Source organism: Scyliorhinus torazame, chromosome 8 (assembly GCF_047496885.1).
Source record: "Scyliorhinus torazame isolate Kashiwa2021f chromosome 8, sScyTor2.1, whole genome shotgun sequence".
Classification (NCBI taxonomy): domain Eukaryota; kingdom Metazoa; phylum Chordata; class Chondrichthyes; order Carcharhiniformes; family Scyliorhinidae; genus Scyliorhinus; species Scyliorhinus torazame.
Genome location: NC_092714.1, coordinates 251,213,810 through 251,239,274, shown reverse-complemented (window position 1 = coordinate 251,239,274; position 25,465 = coordinate 251,213,810). Strand labels below are relative to the sequence as shown.

The 25,465-nt window shown below is 43.5% G+C and overlaps 1 protein-coding gene across 1 annotated transcript in view; it reads right to left on the bottom strand.

Moving 5' to 3' along the window:
- Nucleotides 1-25,465, bottom strand: part of taf4a (TAF4A RNA polymerase II, TATA box binding protein (TBP)-associated factor) — a 145,986-nt gene that overhangs the window by 17,912 nt on the left and 102,609 nt on the right. Inside the window, exons 5-12 of the mRNA XM_072515107.1 lie at nucleotides 17,436-17,558; nucleotides 16,039-16,128; nucleotides 15,123-15,356; nucleotides 13,130-13,268; nucleotides 8,678-8,801; nucleotides 7,012-7,181; nucleotides 5,654-5,784; nucleotides 2,941-3,066 (exon numbers count right to left, since the gene is read on the bottom strand). Of these exons, the coding sequence (XP_072371208.1) occupies nucleotides 2,941-3,066; nucleotides 5,654-5,784; nucleotides 7,012-7,181; nucleotides 8,678-8,801; nucleotides 13,130-13,268; nucleotides 15,123-15,356; nucleotides 16,039-16,128; nucleotides 17,436-17,558 (1,137 nt within the window). The remainder of the gene's footprint in view (nucleotides 1-2,940; nucleotides 3,067-5,653; nucleotides 5,785-7,011; nucleotides 7,182-8,677; nucleotides 8,802-13,129; nucleotides 13,269-15,122; nucleotides 15,357-16,038; nucleotides 16,129-17,435; nucleotides 17,559-25,465) is intronic.

The following is a 25,465-nucleotide window of genomic DNA, read 5'->3' as shown; positions in this document are numbered from 1 at the left end:
ATGAAATGAAATAAAATGATAATTGTAAAACAAAACAGTACTTGTTTTCCAGCATTCTGGGGTTGAAATTGATAATTAAAAATTCCTGTAAAGATTCTGTCTTACAAATCACTACACTTTTCGAGACGAACTGTAGGTCAATGTCTTTCTACTTTATATTCTATGTCACAAAAGCAAAATACTTCAGATGCTGGAAACCTGAAATAAAAACAAAAAATGCTGGAAATACTGGGCAGGTCTGGCAGCATCTGTTTATAGAAACAGAGTGAATGTTTCAGTTGGATGACTTTTTGTCAGAACTGAAGAAAGATGGAAATGCAAGGGTTTTTAAGCTAGTGGAAGGGGGACAGGGCAGGGAGATCAAAGGTAAGGGTAGAGGGCAGGAGCTATTAACAAACAACAGATTTCATGATGCAAAAGCTAGAGAGCAGTAATTGGTATTGTAAAGAAACAAAGTCCAGATGAGGAATGAACGGCTTTACAGCATATCACTTCAGCTTTTGCGTCATTAAATCTTTTGTTAGGTAATGTTTTTATTTCAGATGTCCAGCATCTGCAGTATTTTATTTCTATCGGTCCTGTCTCTTCACCCTTTCCATTGTTTAAAAACCTCTTATATTTCTTTCTTCAGTTCCGATGAAAGGTCGTTGGCCTAAAACATTTGTCTCCCCAGATGTTGTCTCACTGACTAATGATTTACTGTGACATTCTTAACTCAAATGATGTGACACAAATATAGTGATTATGTATTATAATGTAAGGTGTGCTGTGTGCAAGTTCAGTTTTATTCAACTCTACTAACTATAACCTGCAATAATTCACCAAGCCCAACAAAATACAGGTTTGTGCTTTGAGTGAAAGAAAACAATCACAAAGTGCCAATGTTATAACCCCCACGAGAACAACTCGATTAATCTCCCGACGGGCCTCGGAGAGTACGAGCTCCCCCGCTGAGGGGCGGAGGCACATCCGTGGGCTAGATAATTCAGTACCATAAAAGCCTGCCGAGCTGCAGAGTAGTCACAACTGGGATTGGGGTTTGTAAATACTTTCCTTTTGGAAATAAACCATCTTTTTGACTCTCCTTTCTGGACTCCTCTGTGACTACTAACCCCGAGTAACGGCAGTCAGAGTAAGTCACCATTGCTTATAGTTGGTGTATTGGCGTCAATGGAAATTGTCAGCTATGTTGGGTGGATAGCAAAATCAAAAAAGGCCAAAGAACCAGTAAGAAAAAAAAAAGAGAAATTTTCACTTAGCAACAGCCTCTCCGAAGCATGAGTAGTTATAATCCAGAATCTTATCGCCATGGTGATCAAACTTTAATGATGTGTGAACAGCTAATTAAAATTGCTCGAAGACCTGACTGTTCCTGAAATCAACAGTTTTTTAAAACCTGTGTACCAGTGTACCACCTACAGAGATTAATAAATTGACTGAAACTGAAGACCCGATTTGCTTGGAGTCAGCCTGTTAAATTGGTATATACAGGGTAAATACTTATTGAGCATGGCCCAAAATAACTGGCATGCTTAATACGATATAATGACTTGATGAAAATGAGAGGGAGGGTGGGCGAAGGAGAGGGTGAGGAGTGGGTGATGGTAAGGGGAGGGAGGGTGAGAGTGAGGGAAGGGAGGGCGAGGTAATAGGTAATAAAATTACCAGATGGTAATAAAAGAAAATGATTAATTCTATTTGCCTGATACATGCAGCTGCCCGTGGGCAGCACGGTAGCATAGTGGTTAGCACAATTGCTTCACAGCTCCAAGGTTCCAGGTTCGATTCCCGGCTTGGGTCACTGTCTGTGTGGAGTCTGCACGTTCTCCCCGTGTGTGCGTGGGTTTCCGCCGGGTGCTCTGGTTTCCTCCCACAGTCCAAAGATGCGCAGGTTAGGTGGACTGGCCGTGCTAAATTGCCCTTAATGTTGGGTGGGGTTACTGGGTTATGGGGATGGGGCGGAGGTGTGGGTAGGGTGCTCTTTCCAAGAGATGGTGCAGACTCAATGGGCCAAGTGGCCTCCTTCTGCACTGTAAATTCTATGAAATAACGGTGGACTGTGACTATAGTGGGGACAGTACTTTTCTATAAATCTGTATAATATTTTATCAGAATAAAAAGTCCCAAATTGTTCCACGCAGAGGATTTATTTGGGATACCACATGTGGGAGTGTTTTTTACCCTAACTGCTCACATGGCCTGGGGCTGGCTACTTTTATTGCCTATCCATTGTTCCCTTAAAACCAAATGCCCTGCTAGGCCACTTCAAAGGGCATTGCAGTAGATGTAACCTATTGGCCACATTAGATTGTCAGGTTTACTTTTCTGAATGACATATGAACTGAATCATTAATCTTACAACAATCTAGCAGCTTGCTTGGTCATTTCCATTGCAATAATTACTTGTCTTTTATCCATATTACAACTGAATTGGATGATCTGCCATGTGAACCCACCATTTCTTTTAAAAGCTTGCCTGTGAAGCTCTGGGTGTTGACACCCAGGAGGTGATGAAATCAACTTTAATATTTATTTACTGTTATTTGCATAGACACAAACATCACACTAGCATACACCTGCCAATTCAGTCTTCTCTTGTATTGTACAGCCTATGCTGGTCTTCGTTTCAACTTGTCAAAGGTGAATCTACGTCTACTGTAAGAGCTGCGATTTTACAGCAGAAATGGTTAAGCTGGGAAAACCTACAATTTGCTTAGCACCACTGACTAAGAACAACTGCATACAAAGTGTACAAGTGCTCAGATTGAGTGGGTCATATATTTGTATTTGTAAGTGTTGACTTTAGCTCTGCATCCAATATGTAATGTTTGGTGCTACTTTAACTAGGCATCCCTACACATTCAATGGAACTATGAGTTTAATTTATCACAACATCCCCTTCTGTTTGGCTTCACTTAAATTCCACTTAATGTTGCTTACCTTTGCGGCTCGCATTAAAATTTCCCTTTCTTGTTCATCTTTTCGCTGCTTTTCTATTTGATCAAGTTGTTCAAAGAACTTGAGTTGTGACTTAACATCATTTAACTGATCATACCTATCGTCCTCCTGAAATAAAAAGGGAATCGGAAATTATTTATTGTTTGCAGAAGTGGTGAAGTAATTCCTATATAGAAGCCTTGACAAACAGACCACCCCATCACTAGTTCGTTGTTCTATGCAGGTTTGTGAAGAGTAGCATTTCAACCTACAAACATTTCAATTAAAACACCTGATATGTAGTCCAATTGTGCCGGATGAGGGAAAAATGTTCTGCTCATTGCCCCTCTACATGGAACAGTGTTTTACTTGCTAATAAATGAAGTAGCAAAATAAATTGCTGCTGACCACAGTGCTTAATCCAGAGCTGAAAATGAGAAATATTGGGCGAAATTCTCCTACCCGCCCCGCCACATTTCTGCTCCGACCGGCCGGCGGGAGTCTCCGTAACACCGGCCGGTCAATGGGGTTTCCCATCGTGGGGCAGCCCCACGCCGTCGGGAAACCCCCGGGCGCCGGCAAAACGGAGACTCCCGCCGGCGGAGAATGACGCCCATTATGTGTACAACTTCTAACAAAAATAATTTTGAAAACCATCATTCATGAGTTTTCTGTTTTGGCTTTACATATATCAATGTAGTGTTGATTTATCATTTAAAAATAGGTTTATAATATAGTTGCAGCTAAGTAAAAAATTTATGTTCGGAAAATAAAGGTAGTTTTAAGGGATTTATATTTGTATTGGTAAATATCTGAAATTATAGAAGCTTTAAGTGGGTTTAATTTAATGTTTCTGTGCCTCGACGGGTAAGACCCATAGTTAGATTTGTACTGGACAAAAGTATGAGGGTTGATTTCAATTCCAACTGTGATTCTATTGTGCTGAGAGAGGATTACGGTGTGAAGAGTAAATAAACCAGCACTGATTGCTTAGCAACTTGGGCCTCGTAAAATAGAGAAGCTTTTAAGTTTTAGTTTAGCTAATTTGATTGCAGTTGGAGATAGGTAGTGAGAGAGAAGGCAGCTCTCACAGCTCAGCTAGAAGCAGTTGGTACTCTCTTAGCCTTGCTAGAAGAGAAGCCTGTACTATGGAGTAACAGTTAAGAAAATGGATGCTTAAAACCTAAGGTCAAGCAAGTTAAGGAAATTATAGAAATGAAGAGAAGTTTCCAAGAAGTTTGGAGTTAACATTAACAGAGGAAACTGGGAACCAGAACGGATTACCGTTCAGTAAAGTCACAGAGAGTGGATTGTGAGAGGCCAGAAAGATATCTGCAGTAGTGTGAGAAATTACTACAGTTTGGGAGATACTATTTGAAATAATTGGAAATCGATAGCTGAACTTCAGAGTTTGTGCAAAAGCCTTTAAGACAAAGGAAACCTGAAGGGAGAGGTGTAAAATCTGAAAGCAAAACCTTGATGGAAGCAGTGGGGGGAAAGCATAATTTAAAAGAAGATTTAATGGTCTGACCTTTGAAAACAGAATTTGAAATCACTTGTGTGGAAGCCGGAGTTCAGTGACACAAGGTGATTCACAGTATAAGAATCATCTGGGGGGATTTTGAGGAGAAATCCAGACATTCACTTGGGTTCATTGGGGAGTGCGCCGTACCACAGTCACCTTCTGTGCTTAAAAGGGTCTTTGTGTGTGAATGAGACTACTGTATCTGGAGGTGTACTTTGTAAACCGTGTTAATCTGAAAATGCGTGCAATTGTTAAACTCAGGGGGGGAAGTAAAGCAGTATTGTATCATCATTCATTTTTTTCCATGTTTAATCATTTTTTTTTGTGTTGTTAAAACTAATTAGCTGTCCTGTGATTCTGATCCTCCATGTTTTATTAAAACAAGTTGCGATCTTTTGAGCGAGGGTTCCATTCTAGGATCTTCCCGTTCAGTTATAACATCAACTGAAATAGGTTTTCCAAGATGCATTGTTCTGCAGTACAATCATTACGAACTTTGAGTTCCTGTATGTAGTGAGTTAGTTGAGGTGACCATAAAGGTACTAAGAGTGGGCTCAGAGTCCCAAGCTGGAGAATGGAATGATCGGCTAGTGTTTCTGATCCTGGCTGCAAATCAGTAATGCTTGCTGGCAAATAACTTAAATGAATGCGAATCGAGGAGAGGATTAGGCTTGATTCTAATTCCCCCCATATTCATATTCCTGGTCGCACTCACTGCCCAGTTCTACAATTGGAGTCATTCTACTCTGGTGAGGTATCTGGGATGGGCAGGTGGGGAACGGGGAGTGTCACTGGTGCCTGTGGAATTATATCCTAATATCAGTCAATAGTTTTGGGAAAGGGGAGGGGCAGTTTTTAGGATTACAGCAAATGCTTGTAACTGACCATTATAACATAAAAAGGGATGCAAGTTCATTTAGCTTATGAACCTTTCGTTGGTAGTATTGATGGAGCAACTCAGATTTAAAAAAAATATGAGATCAAGGGCGTCATTCTCCGCCGGCGGGAGTCTCCGTTTTGCCGGCACCGGGGGGTTTCCCGACGGCGTGGGACTGCGCCACAATGGGAAACCCCATTGACCGGCCGGTGTTACGGAGACTCCCGCCGGCCGGTCGGCGCAGAAATGTGGCGGGGCGGGTAGGAGAATTTCGCCCCAGGTCTAAAAGAAACAGTAAGTGATTCTCCACTCACCTTGTACGAGATGTTTCTCTGCTGTGCAACTTCAGATATTTTTTCTACAAGTGTTTGTAATCTCTGTTGAGTGGCATGTGACACAAAATTTACTACATCAGGATGAACGTCAGTAATTCCATGTTTTTTACCTGTTCCCAAAAAAAGTTAAAATACCTTTTAGATAGGTTTTGTATTCTTAGTTGTATCAACCTAGCATTCCCCTTTTATTGATGCATGTTGTTCTTTTAGCGCAGCGTTGTCCAATATGACAGCCACTAGACGCATGTGGCTAATTACATTTATCATCACGTTTAGAAAATGAGAAAGAAACACCATTATTGGCGATGTGATTTCAATGCTCATTCACACTGTACATATATGGGCTTCAGCCTTTTTGTGCGTTGCTGGCAAAATGATAAGTTGTAAAGCAGTGCACATGTTTTTTGAGATCATTGAGTGCTTCATTTCCTTGGTTACTGAATGCTGGTAGATGTTTGTAAAGTAAATGTACAGATTTTAAGTACCCTTAGCTGTATTAGGAGTGTACCTACTAAAAATAGTGCATATAACTAAAACTGTGTTGCCATGGCCACAACTGTGGCTAATTAGCCATTTTTTGGGACAAACTGGTGGATGATTAAGGGGTGGATTCTCTGGTCCCCCAGCCTCATGTTTCTCGGCGGGACACCATTCGCTGGCGGTGGGATTCTATCTTCCCGCTGCTTGTCAATGGGATTTTAACGCCATCGTGAAACCCGCGGACGGGGGTCTGTGGGTGGGAAAAGAGAATCCCAACCGCCGGAGAATTCAGGCAAGATCTAACCATGCTTAAGGTTCCACCTATTGAATTCAGCATTTTTAGTTTCATCTTGCTTGTTACGTCAAAAACTTTCCATCGAAAAACTTTGAAACATTTTTTTCAATAGCTCCTCCCAACTCTGTGATCTCTACCATCTAAATACAAGAGCAGCAAGCACATGGGCACACTACCACCGTCAAGTCACAGATTGTCTTAACTTGGAAATATATCACCATTCTTTTAATATTGCTGCTTAAGAAGATGATTGCTTGGTCAAAAACCTCCAACCCCCTACCTACTGGCGCTGTGGGGAATACATTCATCACATGAACTCCCTCCCTAAGAGGCTATTGTATCCAGATTGCAACAGTTCAAAAAGGCATTTCACCTTCGCAAGGCGAATTAGGGATCACCAATAAATGCTGGCCTTGCCAGTGAGACCCATAACCTGTCAATTTTAAAAAAAAAAAGTTTGAAAGAGAAAAATGGTTTGAAAAGACTTCCTACTGCATTGGTGCCTTCACAAGTTTGCATAAGAAGATATCCATACTGTGAAAATGGGTAGACATCTCTTTACCTATTTCTAACATTCTTCTGTGCAATGGTGCAGCGAACAGGAATGCTTCATCTTTACATGATCTCGTCAGAGTGCCCACCAGTTCTGAATTTGTTGCCAAAATGCGTGCACTTTCTTCAGAAAGGTTAACTCCAGCCATGGATGCCACATCATTAATATCATCATCATCCCTGGAAAATTTCACATCCACACATTAATGTAATTGTGAGAACTAATCTACAATTTAGCAAACTGCAAATGCTCATGGAATACTCAACTAAGATGCATTAAAAAAACATTTTGAACTACATTTATCATTTTCAGGAGGAAGGAAGAGTTCCCCATTTAGATGTTCTTTGGTTAACTGTGACTGCAACCTGCTTTCAGGATCACTGCGCTACTAGATCTTTGCAGAGGCTATAATGGTTCAAGGAGAAGGACCAACTCAGCTGCTCAGTGCAACTTGGGTCAGGAAATGAAGGTAATTCTGCCAGCATTACCCATATCACAAGAGAAACAATTAAATCAGCCAGTGTTTATCTTCCAAATGGGAAACTTGGGAGGGATTCTCCGACCCCCCGCCGGGTCGGAGAATCGCCGGGAGGCGGCGTGAATCCCGCCCCCGCTGGCTGCCGAATTCTCCGGTGCCGGGGTTTTGGCTGGGGCGGGAATCGCGGCGAGCCGGTCGGCGGCTGCGGCCCCCTGGTGATTCGCCGGCTCGCGATGGGCCGAGTGGCCGCCCGTATTCGGTGAGTCCCGCTGACGTAAATCACAACAGGTCCTTACCGGTGGGACCTGGCTCCACGGGCGGCCTGCAGAGTCCTCGGGGGGGGGGGGATATCTGGCTCCCACGCATGCGTCAACTCGCGCCGGCCGGCGGAGGCCCTTCGGCACCAGTTGACGTGGCGCCAAGCCCTTCCATGCAGGCTGGCGCGGCGGCAAACACACCGGCGCCGGCCTAGCCCCTGAAGGTGCGGAGGATTCCGCACCTTCAGGGCGGCCACAAAGCCGGAGTGGCCCGTCCCACCGGTTCGCGGAGAATCCCGCCCCTTCTTTCTGCCACTTTCTTGGTGTATGGCATCCTCTGCTCTAAAACCAAGATTGGTATTTGTGATGTACTTATCCACCACTGAACACAACACACATTGAGCACCCGGATACAGAATAATAATAGTCTTTCTTGTCCCAAGTAGGCTTACATTAACAGTGCCACATTCCGGCGCCTGTTCCGGTACACGGAGGGAGAATTCCGAATGTCCAAATTACCTAACAGCAGGTCTTTCAGGACTTGTGGGAGGAAACCCACGAAGACACGGGGAGAACGCGCAGACTCTGCACAGACAGAGACCCAAGCCAGGAATCGAACCTGGGACCCTGATGCTGTGAAGCAACAGTGCTAACCACTGTGCGACCTGCTGTTCAGATTAAGTTCAAGTTTGTTCTAAATAAGTAAATAAAAGTTCTAATTAAGTATACTAATAAAGGTCAAGGAATCAGAGATGGGACGTTGCTCTTGAAATGAACTTTGTCATATAGGTTTTAATGACAGATACATATTTACTTACTACTAGTTAAGAGATGCACATATCAATCTTATTTTTGGAATAAAGTCTGGAGATTTTAATAACAATCTGTTTCACATTAAGTAACATTTGTTTCTTCCTGGGATTGTGCTTGAGCATCTCACCTGAAAGAACCACTTGCTGCTGCTGCTGCTTCTTTAAGTTTGTTTTTCTGAACAACAGAAGTCTGGACAGAATACGTCAAACCAGCTTTACTTCCTGGCACCACTGTCTGTTTCATAACAGGAACTGTAAAATTATGGAGGAAATTATGTTAAACACTTGTGTCCAGCAAGTTTCTCCAGCTCAACTGGTCACAATATTTTACTTGTAACAGCAATTTTTGTGCCTGGTTATCTAACTCGCAGGTGCAAATGCACACTTCCATCACTTTGCACTAAGCTCTGTCAATTTGTGGGTGATGACAGCAAAATCTATTGTTTAATGAAGTACAGTTCCTAAATATTATCTTGTGTTAATAACAGAATTTCTCAATGTGCCAACACCCTCAGTTATTTTAGGTAAAGAAGAATCTCCAAAGATATTTGTAAAAAAAGGTAACAATATGTTGGTAAAATCTATGTATGTCATTGCACTAATATTCGTTTAATCAGATTACTATTATGCAGTTGATTTTTTAAAAATAAATTTAGAATACCCAATTATTTTTTTCCAATTAAGGGCAAATTTAGTGTGGCCAATCCACCTACTCTGCATATCTTTGGGTTGTGGGGTGAAACCCACGCAGATACAGGGAGAATGTGCAAACTCCACACAGGCAGTGACCCGGGGCCGGGATCAAATCCGGGTTCTCAGCACCATAGGCAGCAGTGCTAACCACCGCGCCACCCTGGTTGAATGTACTTTAGTGAGGAATATCTGTGATTTATGACAGTATCTAGGATCATGATGCTATGACACCTTATTCACAGCCAGCTTTGACATATTTGGCAGATCTTGATGCAAGAGTTTTGGATGAGGTGAAATTTACAGAAGGTGGAATAGAGACGACCAGATAGTGTTATCAGAATAATTGGGAAGGTAACAAAGGCACGGATGAAGGTTTTTGCAACAGCTGGGCTGAGAATCGAAGGTAGGTAATCTTACAGAGATGGAACTAGGTAATGTTTGCAATGAGAAAGATATGGAATCAAACAGATCACCAAAAGTCTGGTTTAACACATTGGTGACTTCATTATTCCCAATATTTAGCTGGAGAAAACCAGGGACTATCCAAGATTGAAGATCGGTTAACCAACAGTACCATGGTACTGGAGAAGGAAAAGAGATGGTGGCGAGTGCTGGGTGACAAAGTAGACGTGAAAGCTGATCCTATTTCTATAATGGTATTACCAAGGGAACATGTAAAAGAGGAAGGGATGAGGGCCCAGGATGGATCCTTGTCCTTGGACCTCCTTGAGTAAATTGTGTAGCAGTAGGAAGAGAAGCCACTGCTCTGGCTACGATCAGACAATGCAAAAGGAAGTAGCTAAGGGCATTTCATTCTGTGGATCGTGTGCTCAGAATAGAATAATTGTCTTGCTAAAACAATTGCCACATGACCAAAAATATTCACGTCAACAGAAAAGGACAACAGAAGAATGTCTCCTTTTTATCAGTCTCTGAAAAATGTCATAATTTTTGTACTCAAAAATGTTTTTACTTTCAGTATAAATGTTAATGCTATACAATAATTAGGATGCATTTCCAACTGGCATTGTTCCGGTCTGAACACTTAACATATTCATACTAAATTTCTCTCTGCACCATTCCATAACCAAATTTTAAAAAACACTCTGATAAATAGAGGTGGTGGCTTGAAGATTCTGGGGCATTTCAATCGTATGAGTCTGGAAGTCCAACACAAGTGTTTTTGAGTAAAAATTTTGGTTTTAGGATCTATGAGGCTTAATTTAAAGTCAAATATTTAATAACCTTAGATTTAATTCATTCAATTTATCCAATAAATGCAGCTGATCTGACTTCCTAAAGATAGTTTATAAAAACAGCATAAATTTTTAAAATATCTAAAATGTCATTTGGACCACAAATACAGATGAATGTGACAAGAATCCAAGATCCCCCAAAATAGGCAAGATTGGTGGGGTGGAAAATACAAATGTTAGTTTGATGGCTGTTCGATTCCCGTTGCTCATTATTATGCTCAAAATATGTATATAAGCCCGTCATTGCACTTCGTGAGCAATGATATATTGGGATACTCAACTCCAAAGAGCTGCCTCTCAGTCATTGAGGATATTCAAGACCGAGATCAAGAGATTTTTGGACACCAAAGAAATCAGGTGCAGAGCAGGAAAGTGGAGTTGAGGTGGAAGATAAGCCATGATCTTACTGAATGGTGAAGCGGGCTTGAGGGATCTATTTTTTCTCCTATTTCCAAGTTCTTGAGTATCTTGATAGTTTCATACATGTTCTTGATAGAACATACATGTTCAGGCATATCCTGATTTCCTAATAACAACTGAATGTGCAATTGGACAATTGGATGCTGGTAACTTGTAGGATTTGAATGTTAAGTGCAGTAGTCACTACACTTATTTCATTTTTAAACGTGATTAAAATGTTATTATAAATTCAAGAATTAGTCTAATCTGTACATATAATAAAAATTGATGTCTGCATGCATGTCTCATATCAATTTTTTCCATTGTACATCTTATATTAGTATTTTCAAATGGAAGCTATTTGTCGCATTGTAATCACACCCGCTTGCCAATTTAGTTGTAGCATACTAGCTCAGTGTTACCTGCATGCCACTCCTTGCTCTGTACGACAGACTAACTCCTATGTTGCAATCAACTGTACTTTGTTTCTGCTTCCCAAACCACCCAAAAATGTTGTCACATTATGACATTAAGATTAAGGACAAAATCCACAACTTTAAAAATAGAGACTGAATTACATTGCTGATCCAATTACCTCTACATTTTCCCCCTGAATATTTACACTTTATTTCTACTCCCTGTGTGTAAAGACACAGTACATCGATTTGATTTACTGACAAGTTTATGTTTTTCTGACATAGGTTCAACTTTACTCTTCAGCTAGTGTGGTTTTCCCCATATAATCTTTAAACATTTTTTTAAAAAGAAATTCTCCTCCTTTTCACGTTTTCTCCCACATTTACATCCATCAACAATAAACAATAATCAGCAAGATATGTCAGTCCCCATAATAACAACGATCCCATCTACCCACCAACCCCTAAACCTCAACACGCATGTTTACATAAACAAATGACAAAAAGGAATCAGGGATTACCCGTAGTCACCCTTAATCTTACACAGCTCCCCCCCCCCCCCCCCCCCCCCCCCCCCACCACCCCAGGTCTCCAGCTCCTCCCGTCCACTGCCTCTTGTAAAACTCTTCCTCCCAACCTCGGTTCCTTCCCCCCAACTTTCCACCCCGGCTAGACCACTCTGACCCTGTTCTGCCAGGCTCCGATGGCCGCAGCCCCTCCCCCCACCTCACTCCCGTTCACTGGCCGGCTTAAACCGGCCAGCGTGGAGGCCCCCGCCCGGGTCCCTTTCCCACTTGCCCGGCCCTAGGAAAGCCCAAAGATCCCCTTTCAGCACACAAACCCCGCATATCCACCTACACCCCAGAGAACCCTCATTTGGAGTGAAAGTCCCGTCCCTTCCCTTGTCCAAATATATACCACATTGGCTCCTTTAGTCTCTACACCTGCGCGCAGTGATACAAAAAAGAAGAAAATATAGTCATGAGGTTACATCGGCACATGGCCATTCCTCAATTTGTCAGTTCTGCCACAGTCCTTCTGCTTTCGCAAACTCCTCCGCTGCTTCCGCCGTTCCAAAATAAAAGTCCCTGAGCTTGTAAGTCACCCTCACCTTTGCTAGATATACAATGCCGCACCGCACCTTGCTAATGTACAGTGCCCTCTTCACCCGGTTGAAGGCAGCCCGCCTCCTTGCCAGCTCCACCGTAAAGTCCTGGTATACACGTATACCAGCTCCAGCCCACTGCACCACCCGCTTCTGCTTGGCCCAGCTCAGGACCTTCTCCTTTACATTGTACCTACGGAAGCACAGAGTCACTGCCCTTGGCGGCTCACTCGCCTTTGGTACAGGCCTCCACGACCGATGAGCCCGATCCAGTTCATATCGGGAGGGATCCTCCCCCTCCCCTAATAGTTTTGCCAGCATCGCGGCAAAATACTCAGTCGGCTTCGGTCGTTCAACTCCTTCGGGCAGCCCCACAATCCTCAAATTCTGTTGCCTGGATCTGTTTTCCAGGTCTTCCATTTTTCCTCGCAGATCCTTGTTAGTGTCCATCACCTTCCGCATCGCTTTCCCCATCGAGGCAAGTTGCCCCATATAATCTTAACAATTTGAAAAGGCTTCTTTAAGGAACTTTAAGCAAAAATATTAAATTTGCAGCTTCAAAAAGTGGGTTTTCAAAAATAAAAAAGCATGGGGCAAAAATAAATAAATACAGACCATAAATTGGTATCTAAGCAAACAGGTCTATAATGACCTGTAGCTTTGATGTTTACATTTGCTATTTTAAGGAGGTTTTAAAACATTCATATTTACCGGTCTGAAGTTGCTTCAATTGCACCTGTGAAGGACCTGTTAGCATGATGCGGTTCTGAGGTTGCCGAAGTGTCACCATTGGCGTTTGTGTCAGTGTTACCTGCGGTCTGACCAACGTTCCTTGCTGCTGTTGAACAACCTGAAGGCAGACATACTCATTAGTTTAAACTGAAGTCAAAATAAATTGTTTTATCAATCTTGGACAGTAATGATCATCAGTCTCCAGAAACTCCTCTAAATATCACCATTTTTAAATAGATGTAATCCCAAAGTTAACAAAACCAGATTTACAAAAAATGGGTACAAAGCAAACAATTATGAATATTTTTAGCCTACATGAAGACATTCTAAATGAATTTAATTTATTTCTGGATAAACTCTGTGTCCTACTATTGCAACTAGGTTCTGTATTCCCATAACAGCCCAAGGGATACTCTGGTTTGAATTGTTTTAAAAACTTTTTTAAACATGGTCTCAATGAGAAATATTAAAAATACAAAAGACATGTACTCCAATTTACGCCATCTGACTCTCTCTGGATATGTCCCAGTTTCATCTCAAGTCTGCTCAGTAATGGTAGAAGTATGAAATTCAGCAAACTAACTTCCTGACACAATGAGTATTTTGCAAAGTGAGTAACTACACTGCCACACTACAAACAAATAAACGACATTGTCTTGACAAGTCCAGTGTGCAGCAGTATTAAACTTCTCTTTTGATTCCATCGAACGATCAGCTGAGAGGTGACGAGGAATAATGCGGCCTGCACAAGAGCAACATTAGCAGTTCCAGAGCAGAAAATGCATCATCTTTGGGCTGTTTAGTAACAGTCTATCTAACAAGGATTTTACAGCCCCACCGCAGTGTGCCCCCCCACCCCACGGCAGATGTGGCAAGCCATTTAAATCTCCATTCAGTTCGGCGAGACCATAATATTCCTCTGGGTAGGTGGGGCTGTAATATCCTGGCCCAAGATTTATCAAAATATCTTATTGTTGATGGTGATATTTACTCAACAACAAATCTCTGAGGGTGGACATGCTTTAACTGTCTACTCAAATTGATGCATGTAATAAACTTCATGGACAGCTCCAGTAGCAATAGTCCAACAAACCGATATGGAAATCTTAGTTCACATTGACTGATATTTGCATGCTAGCTTCACCCAAGTACCGAATATCTTTTGGGCTGCAGCTATCTCGCTGGGTCAAAATCCTGGAACTCCCTCCTCCCTATCAGCACCACGGGTGCACCTGTAGCACGTGCACTGCATCAGTTCGAGCAAGTGGTGCAGCACCTCCTGCTCAAGGGCAGTTAGGGATGGTCAATAAACGCAGGCCTCATCAGCAACCTCACATCCCAAAAAACAATTTTAAAAAAAGTAGCTCAACTTCAAGTTCATGCTGACGCATATGATGATACAAAATTGGAGCAGGGGTAGGCCATTCGGCCCCTCAAGCCTGCTCCGCCATTCAATAAGATAATGGCTGATTTGTTTATGTGTCAATTTGTAATTTCCCATTTTCTCCTGATAATCTTTGATTCTCTTGAACAAAAATCTATTTACCTCCATCTGAAAAATGTTCTGTGACCCTGCCTCCTGGACAGAGTTCCAAAGTCGCACAATCCTCAGGAGAAAAGCATTCTCCTCATCTCTGCCCTAAAAGGGAGATCCCTGAATTTTATAACAGTGCCTGCTGGTTCTGGGCTCACCCACAAGAGGAAACATCCTTCCCACGTCCACTTTGTCGAGACTAGTCACGATCTTGTATACTTCAATCAAGCCACCCTTCACACTTCTAAATTCCAGTGGAAACAAGCCCTGTCTGTCCAACCTTTCCTCATAAGATGAAAGTCTATTCAGAAAATCTGTCTGAGGTTGCCTCTCATTAGCAATTCTAAACAAAATACTGTAATAATAATGCCTGAAACAAGCTAAATGTATAGAAGTTATAGTTATTCCTTATTTGGCAGCTGTGTTGATTCATCCTACCTTTCCAGCTTGCACTGACTGTCCAGGTTGCGCTAAACTTAGTACAGGATGTTGGAGGGTGCTAGTTACTGTAGCTGTAGCAGTGGTTGTCCGCACTACAGGTCGCTGTTGAACAGTGTTTCCTAATACCACTGCTGTCAACGCTGTTGTGGTCTGAGTTGAGGATTGTTGTTGACTTTGCTGAATAAAAGCTTGCGAGTCTTGAGTGAGTTGGCGCAAGGCGGGCAAACTCCGCTGGAAAAACACATAATGGTTAAACATTTATGCTAATCTTATTACAAAATTACAAATTGTTTTGTGTCATTGAGTAATACTAATTGGATCATCCATTCCGAAATGCTGTCAATTTCTGGATATTTTGTTAAGATCAACTTAACTATTTACTAATTCCTGGTACTCTGAAAACAGGACAGGCTAAATTTCTAGAGCACCGGTTTTACTATGTATGTTCTTTGGGGGAAGGAAAGAAACTTTCAAAAGAAACTCTTCTGTCATGTGTAGTGTATGCTCAAAATGGTTGTACTTCCACTGTCAGTCAAATCAATTAAGTTACCACTTTGGGCAAAATGTGCCAATCATTTCAGTGAAATTAGCAGAAGGATTTTAACCCTGACTGTTGAAAGGAATCGGACTGAAAATAGTAAAATACATTATTTTCAATATAATGTATATCCTCATTGTCCAGGATGGTGGGTGGGAAAGATTTTGTTCCGAATAACATTGTGATTGTCAGGAAATGTTTTTTTGTAGAATGTAAACTAAACCTGATCACAAATGTAAACACGTTTCCAGGATAATGGTTGTATTTTCAAACAGCGTACAAGGACCATTTACCATGCAAAAAAGGAAATAATAAACGTTCTCCTCCAAATATTTAAAGTATTTATATACTATACCAAGACAAATGATTAATTACCTTCAGGAAAGGCACAAGATAAGGTTGAGGTGAGGAGTTGAGCTCCCTATATAACCGGCTAGTGAAGTCTTCTGCTTCAATTTTCCCATCCTGCGAGAAGAAAAATATCAAAACTCGAGTCACTTTCAACATGTTAAGTGCGTTTCCATTTCAGTGGATAACTTGTGCTCTGGAGGAAAAAGGCACAATGGCCAGCTCTCATTTAGTACCCACTGGTAAAGAACTAGCACTGCCACTTTGAAAATGTGATGGTCAGAACATTCTTGAGCTAGACAATACCATTCATGTGACTCCTCCATTGCTTTATTATACATGCAGCATCTGTGCTTACAACAAAAATATATCGATCTTTTGTAAAACTGCTTTTACCATAAATTGTAATACAACATACTCTCCAAGTCGGACTTTGAAAATTGGGGTTAATTGGAAACTTTTAAAGGGAGTTTGCTCACAAACGTACATTTCTTCTTTAAGATTGGTGAGGGAAGATATAGTAAAAGTGAAATGTACGAATGTCAAGTGTGAATAACACAACTTTTAAACCATGTTTGACATGTTTCGTTGGAACATAGGCCATGTTCTCTAATGAGGAAATTCTCAAGTGGATTCTGATTTGCGCACATTATGAGCAGCTTTCTTACACAATGCTGAGAATTAGGGCTCCAATATTTTTTTTAAAGGATGAAGATGCTTCTAAATTTCAGGTGAAACCAGTGATTCAATGACTCACCTGAATATTTAATCACAAGTTTGGTACGGCTATGGCTCGTATGATACACTGCTCGAGAACTGTAGCCTCTATATCATCCTCATAAAAGCATGCTAGTTTACAGAACAAAAAGTCAATCGTCCTACGGCAATTGGATACGGCACAAGAAAGTGCTGAGGGTTTTGGCCACGGTTGATATCATGACCGGTACAGGCTTGGGCGGCCGAAGGGCCTGTTCCTTTGCTGTATTGTTCTTTGTTCTATAGTGTTCGTGACATTTTTTGCTAGACCAATTCAAAATTAATTCCAATTCTCTGCTTTTCCCCCATTGTTTTGCATCACTTTCCATTTCCCGTACCAGCCTCCCCGAACAGGCGGTGGAATGTGGTGACTAGGGGCTTTTCACAGTAACTTCATTTGAAGCCTACTTGTGACAATAAGCGATTTTCATTCATTTCATTTCATTCATTCATTTATTTAAAATACGTTTATTTACTCTCGTCTTAAAAGATGGTGTGGTCTCTGCTTCAATTTTCTTCTCGAACAACTATCTACATAAAGACCTTTTTCTTTGTTTCGTCTTTGTTATTTGCCCTCCCCCAATTCCGGAACAAACGTAGTTTAATTTAAATTGTTATTTCAAATTAAAGTCAATTAATGGAGAAACGTTTGTATTACACTTTCTCACCAATAGATTTTGCACCAGTTCTTTGACATTGGCAGCCGTTTCAGTTGACTGTTTACCACTTGAAGCTAATTTGATCAGCGTAGACAGAAAGTTCTTGCATTTCTTCACATTTTCCATTGTTTCCTGTGGAACATTGTAAGTATTTAGCAGGGAGAAAAGTACAGTGCCAGATAGTTAAAAGCTTTCCCAATTCAAAATTTATTTCAGACATACAGGAGCTAATGTCTCCTCCAAACAACTGTGAATGTTGTTACATTTAATGCCCCCCTTCTTATCCATCAGTTTACTTGTATGGACCTGAAACATTAAATAATACTTCCAACATTCTACTTGCCTACTACAGGTTTCTTCTAAATAATTTCCTAAAAAGGTTTTCAATGGAAATTCCATTATCTCTCACTCGAATGGCACCATTTTGGTTTTTTGTCAGAATTATTTGAACAGAAATTTGCAAACAGAAGGGGGTGGAAAAGAAAAGAAATCCCACATCCATATGCGCAGCCATGGAATTGCAGTACTGCTGGATTTGCAGATTTGGGGTCTGTTTAACAGCATTGACTAATCTTCAGGTATTGGACAGTGCTGGATATTTTCTAATCCTTTAATAAAACATAGGATAGATATCAGGTTCTTTCAGTAACCTGAAGTTAAACTGTGGTACCAGATTAACTTGTGATTATATAGTTCAATTAGATGGAATTGTAATCATTTGATCGCTTGTTTTTTACATAACAATCCATCCATTAAGCACAATAAAGCCACATTCTCGAAGTGAATTAAGAATAACAAAAAATTAAAAAGTTATCATTATCATAGAATTTACAGTGCAGAAGGAGGCCATTCGGCCCATCAAGTCTGCACCGGCTCTTGGAAAGAGCACCCTACCCAAGGTCAACACCTCCACCCTATCCTCATAACCCAGCAACCCCACCCAACACTAAGGGCAATTTTGGACACTAAGGGCAATTTATCATGGCCAATCCACCTAACCTGCACATCTTTGGACTGTGGGAGGAAACCGGAGCACCCGGAGGAAACCCACGCACACACGGGGAGGATGTGCAGACTCCACACAGTGACCCAAGCTGGAATCGAACCTAGGACCCTGGAGCTGTGAAGCAATTGTGCTATCCACAATGCTACCGTGCTGCCCTATAGAATATATATATATTTTTAATTCAAGGTCAAAAACAAACTCGGTTTTAAAAAATGATGAGCATTTGCTGCCTTCAATTCTGTTCCCTACCCCCTCTTTAGATTATGGCTAGGAAGCATATGAAAGTTCCAGTAGAGATTATCCAGCTTGTATGGAAATACATTCTCAATGTGGTTTATGCCCCACTCTGTACACAATGCAAAATAAAGTACCGGGCTGTACCAAATATAATTGCTTATTCCAAAGCAAATACAATGTAATGACATGTTCTAAAGATAACTTTATCCGGACTTCCGGGTGCGGCGATGACCAGCTGAGTCGCACGTTTCGGCAGCTCCCTGTGAAACGGACTTTTGGGCTCTTGATAGGAGCCCCAACGGCAATTTTGACGGCTAAAAACACTGTGCGGTAAACCAGAAGGGAATCCCCCCTGGATACGGATGGAAAAAGGAGGAGAGAGTGGCCAGATTGCAGTGGATCCTTTAGAACAGCGGCAAGGAAGGCAAGCAAAAACCAAGATGGCGTCGGAAGGTGGCAGTTTAACATGGGGCCCTGAACAACAAGAGTTCTTGAAATGCTGTGTGGAAGAGATCAAAAAGGAAATGAAGAAAGAGCTGTTGGCCCCGATACTACAGGCGATCGAAGGGCTAAAGGAGGAACAAAAGACCCAGGAGCGGGAGCTTCGGGTCGTGAAGGCAAAGGCAGCCGAGAATGAGGACGATATACAGGACGGTGGTGAAGACGGAGACGCAGGAGGCACATCAGAAACGATGTGTGGAAAGGTTGGAGGCACTGGAAAACAATGCAAGGAGGAACAACCTGAGGGTTCTTGGTCTTCCTGAAGGTGTGGAGGGAGCGGACGTCGGGGCATATGTGAGCACGATGCTGCACTCGTTAATGGGAGCGGAGGCCCCGGCGGGTCCGTTGGAGGTGGAGGGAGCATACCGAGTGATGGCGCGAGGATCGAGAGCAGGAGAAATTCCCAGAGCCATAGTGGTGAGATTCCTCCGTTTTAAGGATAGAGAAATGGTCCTTAGATGGGCGAAGAAAACTCGGAGCAGTAAATGGGAGAACGCGGTGATCCGCGTTTATCAAGACTGGAGTGCGGAGGTGGCGAGAAGGAGGGCGAGCTTTAATCGGGCCAAGGCGGTGCTTCATAAAAAGAAGATAAAATTTGGAATGCTGCAACCGGCAAGACTGTGGGTCACATATCGAGGGAGGCACCACTACTTTGAGACGGCGGATGAAGCGTGGACTTTTATTGTGGAAGAAAAACTGGAATGAGCGGGTTATTAAAAAGAACGTTCGAACAAAGTGGTGGGGCGAATGTGGGGGGCAAAGAGGGGTTTTATGTACTAATCCTGCGATGTGGTAACTTTTCTCTCTCCCACAGGTGGTGATGGGGGGAGGAGGGGAGGTGGAGGAGATGGGGCGTTGGCCATTGGGGGCGGGGCCAAGGGAGAAGCGCGGGCTTGGTTCCCGCGCTATGATAATCATGGCGGGAATAGAGAAGCAGGAAGGAGGGGGCGTCGCACGGTGCGAGCCGAGGTCACGGGGGGAAGCCGAGGTCAGCCAGAGTTTGCTGACTTCTGGGAGCAACATGGGGGGAGTAATTACGCTAGCGGGGGATCTAGCGGGGGGGGGGGTGGGAGGGGGGAATTACTGGGTTGCTGCTGCTGGGGAGAGGGGGGAGCTGGTATGGGAGAGGATGGGCGGGGGGGCACCGCCTGGGGGAGATACAGCTGCGTGGGAACTGGGTGAGGAGCTGGAAAAAGGTGATGGCTAATCGACAAGGGGGGGGGGGGGGTAGGAAGCCCCCCAACTCGGATGATCACGTGGAACGTGAGAGGGCTGAACGGGCCGATAAAGAGGGCACGGGTACTCGCATACCTTAAGAAACTTAAGGCAGATGTGGTTATGTTACAGGAAACGCACCTGAAACTGATAGACCAGGTTAGGCTACGCAAAGGATGGGTGGGGCAGGTGTTCCATTCGGGGCTAGATGCGAAAAACAGGGGGGTGGCTATATTAGTGGGGAAGCGGGTAATGTTCGAGGCAAAGACTATAGTGGCGGATAACGGGGGCAGATACGTGATGGTGAGTGGCAAACTACAGGGGGAGAAGGTGGTTTTGGTAAACGTATATGCCCCGAACTGGGATGATGCCAATTTTATGAGGCGGATGCTAGGACGCATTCCGGACCTAGAGATGGGAAAGCTGATAATGGGGGGAGATTTTAATACGGTGTTGGAACCAGGGCTGGATAGGTCGAAGTCCAGGACTGGAAGGAGGCCGGCAGCAGCCAAGGTACTTAAAGATTTTATGGAGCAGATGGGAGGTGTAGACCCGTGGAGATTTAGCAGACCTAGGAGTAAGGAGTTCTCGTTTTTCTCCCATGTCCATAAAGTCTACTCGCGAATAGACTTTTTTGTGCTGGGTAGGGCATTGATCCCGAAGGTGAGGGGAACGGAGTATACGGCTATAGCCATTTCGGATCACGCTCCACACTGGGTGGACTTGGAGATAGGGGAGGAAACAGGAGGGCGCCCACCCTGGAGAATGGACATGGGACTAATGGCAGATGAGGGGGTGTGTCTAAGGGTGAGGGGGTGCATTGAAAAGTACTTGGAACTCAATGATAATGGGGAGGTCCAGGTGGGAGTGGTCTGGGAGGCGTTGAAGGCGGTGGTTAGAGGGGAGCTGATATCAATAAGGGCACATAAAGGGAAGCAGGAGAGTAAGGAACGGGAGCGGTTGCTGCAAGAACTTTTGAGGGTGGACAGACAATATGCGGAAGCACCGGAGGAGGGACTGTACAGGGAAAGGCAAAGGCTACATGTAGAATTTGACTTGCTGACTACAGGCACTGCAGAGGCACAATGGAGGAAGGCACAGGGTGTACAGTACGAATATGGGGAGAAGGCGAGCAGGTTGCTGGCACACCAATTGAGGAAAAGGGGAGCAGCGAGGGAAATAGGGGGAGTGAGGGATGAGGAAGGAGAGATGGAGCGGGGAGCGGAGAGAGTGAATGGAGTGTTCAAGACATTTTATAAAAAATTATATGAAGCTCAACCCCCGGATGGGAGGGAGAGAATGATGGGCTTCTTGGATCGGCTGGAATTTCCCAAGGTGGAAGAGCAGGAAAGGGTGGGACTGGGAGCACAGATCGAGGTAGAAGAAGTGGTGAAAGGAATTAGGAGCATGCAGGCGGGAAAGGCCCCGGGACCGGATGGATTCCCAGTCGAATTCTAGAGAAAATATGTGGACTTGCTCGCCCCGGTACTGACGAGGACCTTTAATGAGGCAAAGGAAAGGGGACAACTGCCCCCGACTATGTCTGAAGCAACGATATCGCTTCTCTTAAAGAAGGAAAAGGACCCGCTACAATGCGGGTCCTATAGACCTATTTCCCTCCTAAATGTAGATGCCAAGGTCCTGGCCAAGGTAATGGCAATGAGAATAGAGGAATGTGTCCCGGGGGTGGTCCACGAGGACCAAACTGGGTTTGTGAAGGGGAGACAGCTGAACACGAATATACGGAGGTTGTTACGGGTAATGATGATTGCCCCACCAGAGGGAGAAACGGAGATAGTAGTGGCGATGGATGCCGAGAAAGCATTTGATAGAGTGGAGTGGGATTATTTGTGGGAGGTGTTGAGGAGATTTGGTTTTGGAGAGGGGTATGTTAGATGGGTGCAGCTGTTGTATAGGGCCCCAGTGGCGAGCGTGGTCACGAATGGATGGGGATCTGCATATTTTCGGCTCCATAGAGGGACAAGGCAGGGATGCCCTCTGTCCCCATTATTGTTTGCACTGGCGATTGAGCCCCTGGCGATAGCGTTGAGGGGTTCCAAGAAGTGGAGGGGAGTACTTAGGGGAGGAGAAGAGCACCGGGTATCTTTGTATGCGGACGATTTGCTACTATACGTGGCGGACCCGGCGGAGGGGATGCCAGAAATAATGCGGATACTTGGGGAGTTTGGGGATTTTTCAGGGTATAAATTGAACATGGGGAAAAGTGAGTTGTTTGTGGTGCATCCAGGGGAGCAGAGTAGAGAAATAGAGGACCTACCGTTGAGGAAGGTAACAAGGGACTTTCGTTACCTGGGGATCCAGATAGCTAAGAATTGGGGCACATTGCATAGATTAAATTTAACGCGGTTGGTGGAACAGATGGAGGAGGATTTCAAGAGATGGGATATGGTATCCCTGTCAATGGCAGGGAGGGTGCAGGCGGTTAAGATGGTGGTCCTCCCGAGATTCCTCTTTGTGTTTCAGTGCCTCCCGGTGGTGATCACGAAGGCTTTTTTTAAAAGGATTGAAAAGAGCATCATGGGTTTTGTGTGGGCCGGGAAGACCCCGAGAGTGAGGAAGGGATTCTTACAGCATAGCAGGGATAGGGGGGGGCTGGCACTACCGAGCCTAAGTGAGTATTATTGGGCCGCTAATATTTCAATGGTGAGTAAGTGGATGGGAGAGGAGGAGGGAGCGGCGTGGAAGAGATTAGAGAGGGCGTCCTGTAGGGGGACTAGCCTACAGGCTATGGTGACAGCCCCATTGCCGTTCTCACCGAGGAACTACACCACAAGCCCGGTGGTGGTGGCTACACTGAAGATTTGGGGACAGTGGAGACGGCATAGGGGAAAGACTGGAGCCTTGGGGGGGTCCCCGATAAGAAACAACCATAGGTTTGCCCCGGGGGAATGGATGGGGGATATGGAATGTGGCAAAGAGCAGGAATAACGCAACTGAAAGATCTGTTTGTGGATGGGAAGTTCGCGAGTCTGGGAGCGCTGACCGAGAAATATGGGTTGCCCCAAGGGAATGCATTCAGGTATATGCAACTGAGGGCTTTTGCGAGGCAACAGGTGAGGGAATTCCCGCAGCTCCCGACACAAGAGGTGCAGGACAGAGTGATCTCAAAGACATGGGTGGGGGATGGTAAGGTGTCAGATATATATAGGGAAATGAGGGACGAAGGGGAGACTATGGTAGATGAACTAAAAGGGAAATGGGAAGAAGAGCTGGGGGAGGAGATCGAGGAGGGGCTGTGGGCAGATGCCCTAAGCAGGGTAAACTCGTCTTCCTCGTGTGCCAGGCTAAGCCTGATTCAGTTTAAGGTATTACACAGGGCGCATATGACTGGAGCACAGCTCAGTAAATTTTTTGGGGTGGAGGATAGGTGTGCGAGGTGCTCGAGAAGCCCAGCGAATCATACCCATATGTTTTGGTCATGCCCGGCACTACAGGGGTTTTGGATGGGGGTGACAAAGGTGCTTTCAAAAGTAGTAGGAGTCCGGGTCGAACCAAGCTGGGGGTTGGCTATATTTGGGGTTGCACAAGAGCCGGGAGTGCAGGAGGCGAGAGAGGCCGATGTTTTGGCCTTTGCGTCCCTAGTAGCCCGGCGCAGGATATTGCTAATGTGGAAAGAAGCCAAGCCCCCGGGGGTGGAGACCTGGATAAATGACATGGTGGTGGAGAGGAGGATCCAGAAGGACTCGCAGGGTTGTTAATATATACTGTATAGTATGTATAGGTCGTTGCTACAGATAATTATATATTGGACTGTTAAATTATATTTTTGGAGAGTGTTACTTGTGACAAGGCAGTTGCCAATTAGGGCTAGTTTTCATTTTTGTTATTTATTATTTATTCATTTTTTGTTTATAAAATAGGTCATTGTTATTTGTGTTGTTAAAATATTGTGTAAAGGATGCACAATGTACTGTGTTGGTTGACCAAAAATTTTCAATAAAATATTTAATTAAAAAAAAAGATAACTTTATCCATCAGTGGCTAAGGATGTTCTAAATCAGAAACATTTGGGTGGCTTATCACGATAGTCAGAATAAGATACCTCAGGGACGACTTCCACTGCTCTCTGGAACAGAACTGTACATGTTTTCTTTATACACCCATTATTCATTTTGGTGTTAAAAGTAGGCCAAATTGCGCTGTGTTGTTTTTGGCTTATATGACGACATTACTCATTCAACTACTAACACTGGAAATCACAACTAGTTATTCCAGGTGGAATGTATTTCTAACCGCAGCTTGTATGGAGTTGACATAAATTTGGATCTTTTTCCTCATATGCAATTTGAGTGCCTGCCAGCAGATGGCTGTATGTCTTTAGCTCATCAACCATTAATCAGTTTTGGGTTTCCAGTGTTGAATGGACTTGGCTGACATACTGACCTACATTAATCATGAAAGGATAGTCTTATTCATGTAACTCTACCATGGAAGCAATGGATCTTACAGACACATAATGTAACTTTTGGTGTTAACTTGTAAATGACTATTCAATTTATACAGCATCAACTATGAAAGTAACAGGGGGATTGGCTTTTAAAGCAACAAAATATTTAAATACAACTGGTAAATAAATTAAAATGGTAGATTTTTAATTACAAGAAGTAAATAGCAAGACTTCTTCCATATCATAGTTATCATAAAACCATTAAGTTGTTCGGCCCCTTGAGCCAGCTCCACCATTCAATAGGACCATGGCTGATCTGACATTCTTCACGTCCACTTTCCTATCCTTTCTCCATAACCCTCGATTCCCTTACTGATCAAGAATCTATCAATCTCGGCCTTAAATATACACAAAAGACTCTTCCCCCACAGTTCTCTGTGGCAAGAACGTCCAAAGACTCACAACCCTCTGAGAGAAGAAATTCCTCCTCATCTAAGTCTTCAATTGGCACCCTTTTATTCTGAGACTATGCCCTCTGGTCCTAGACTCTCCCATGAGGGGTAACATTCTCAGCATTTGCCCTGTCAAGTCCCTTAAGAATCCTATATGTTTTAATGACATGACCTCTCATTCTTCTAAATTCCAATGAGTATAATCACAGAATCCCTACAG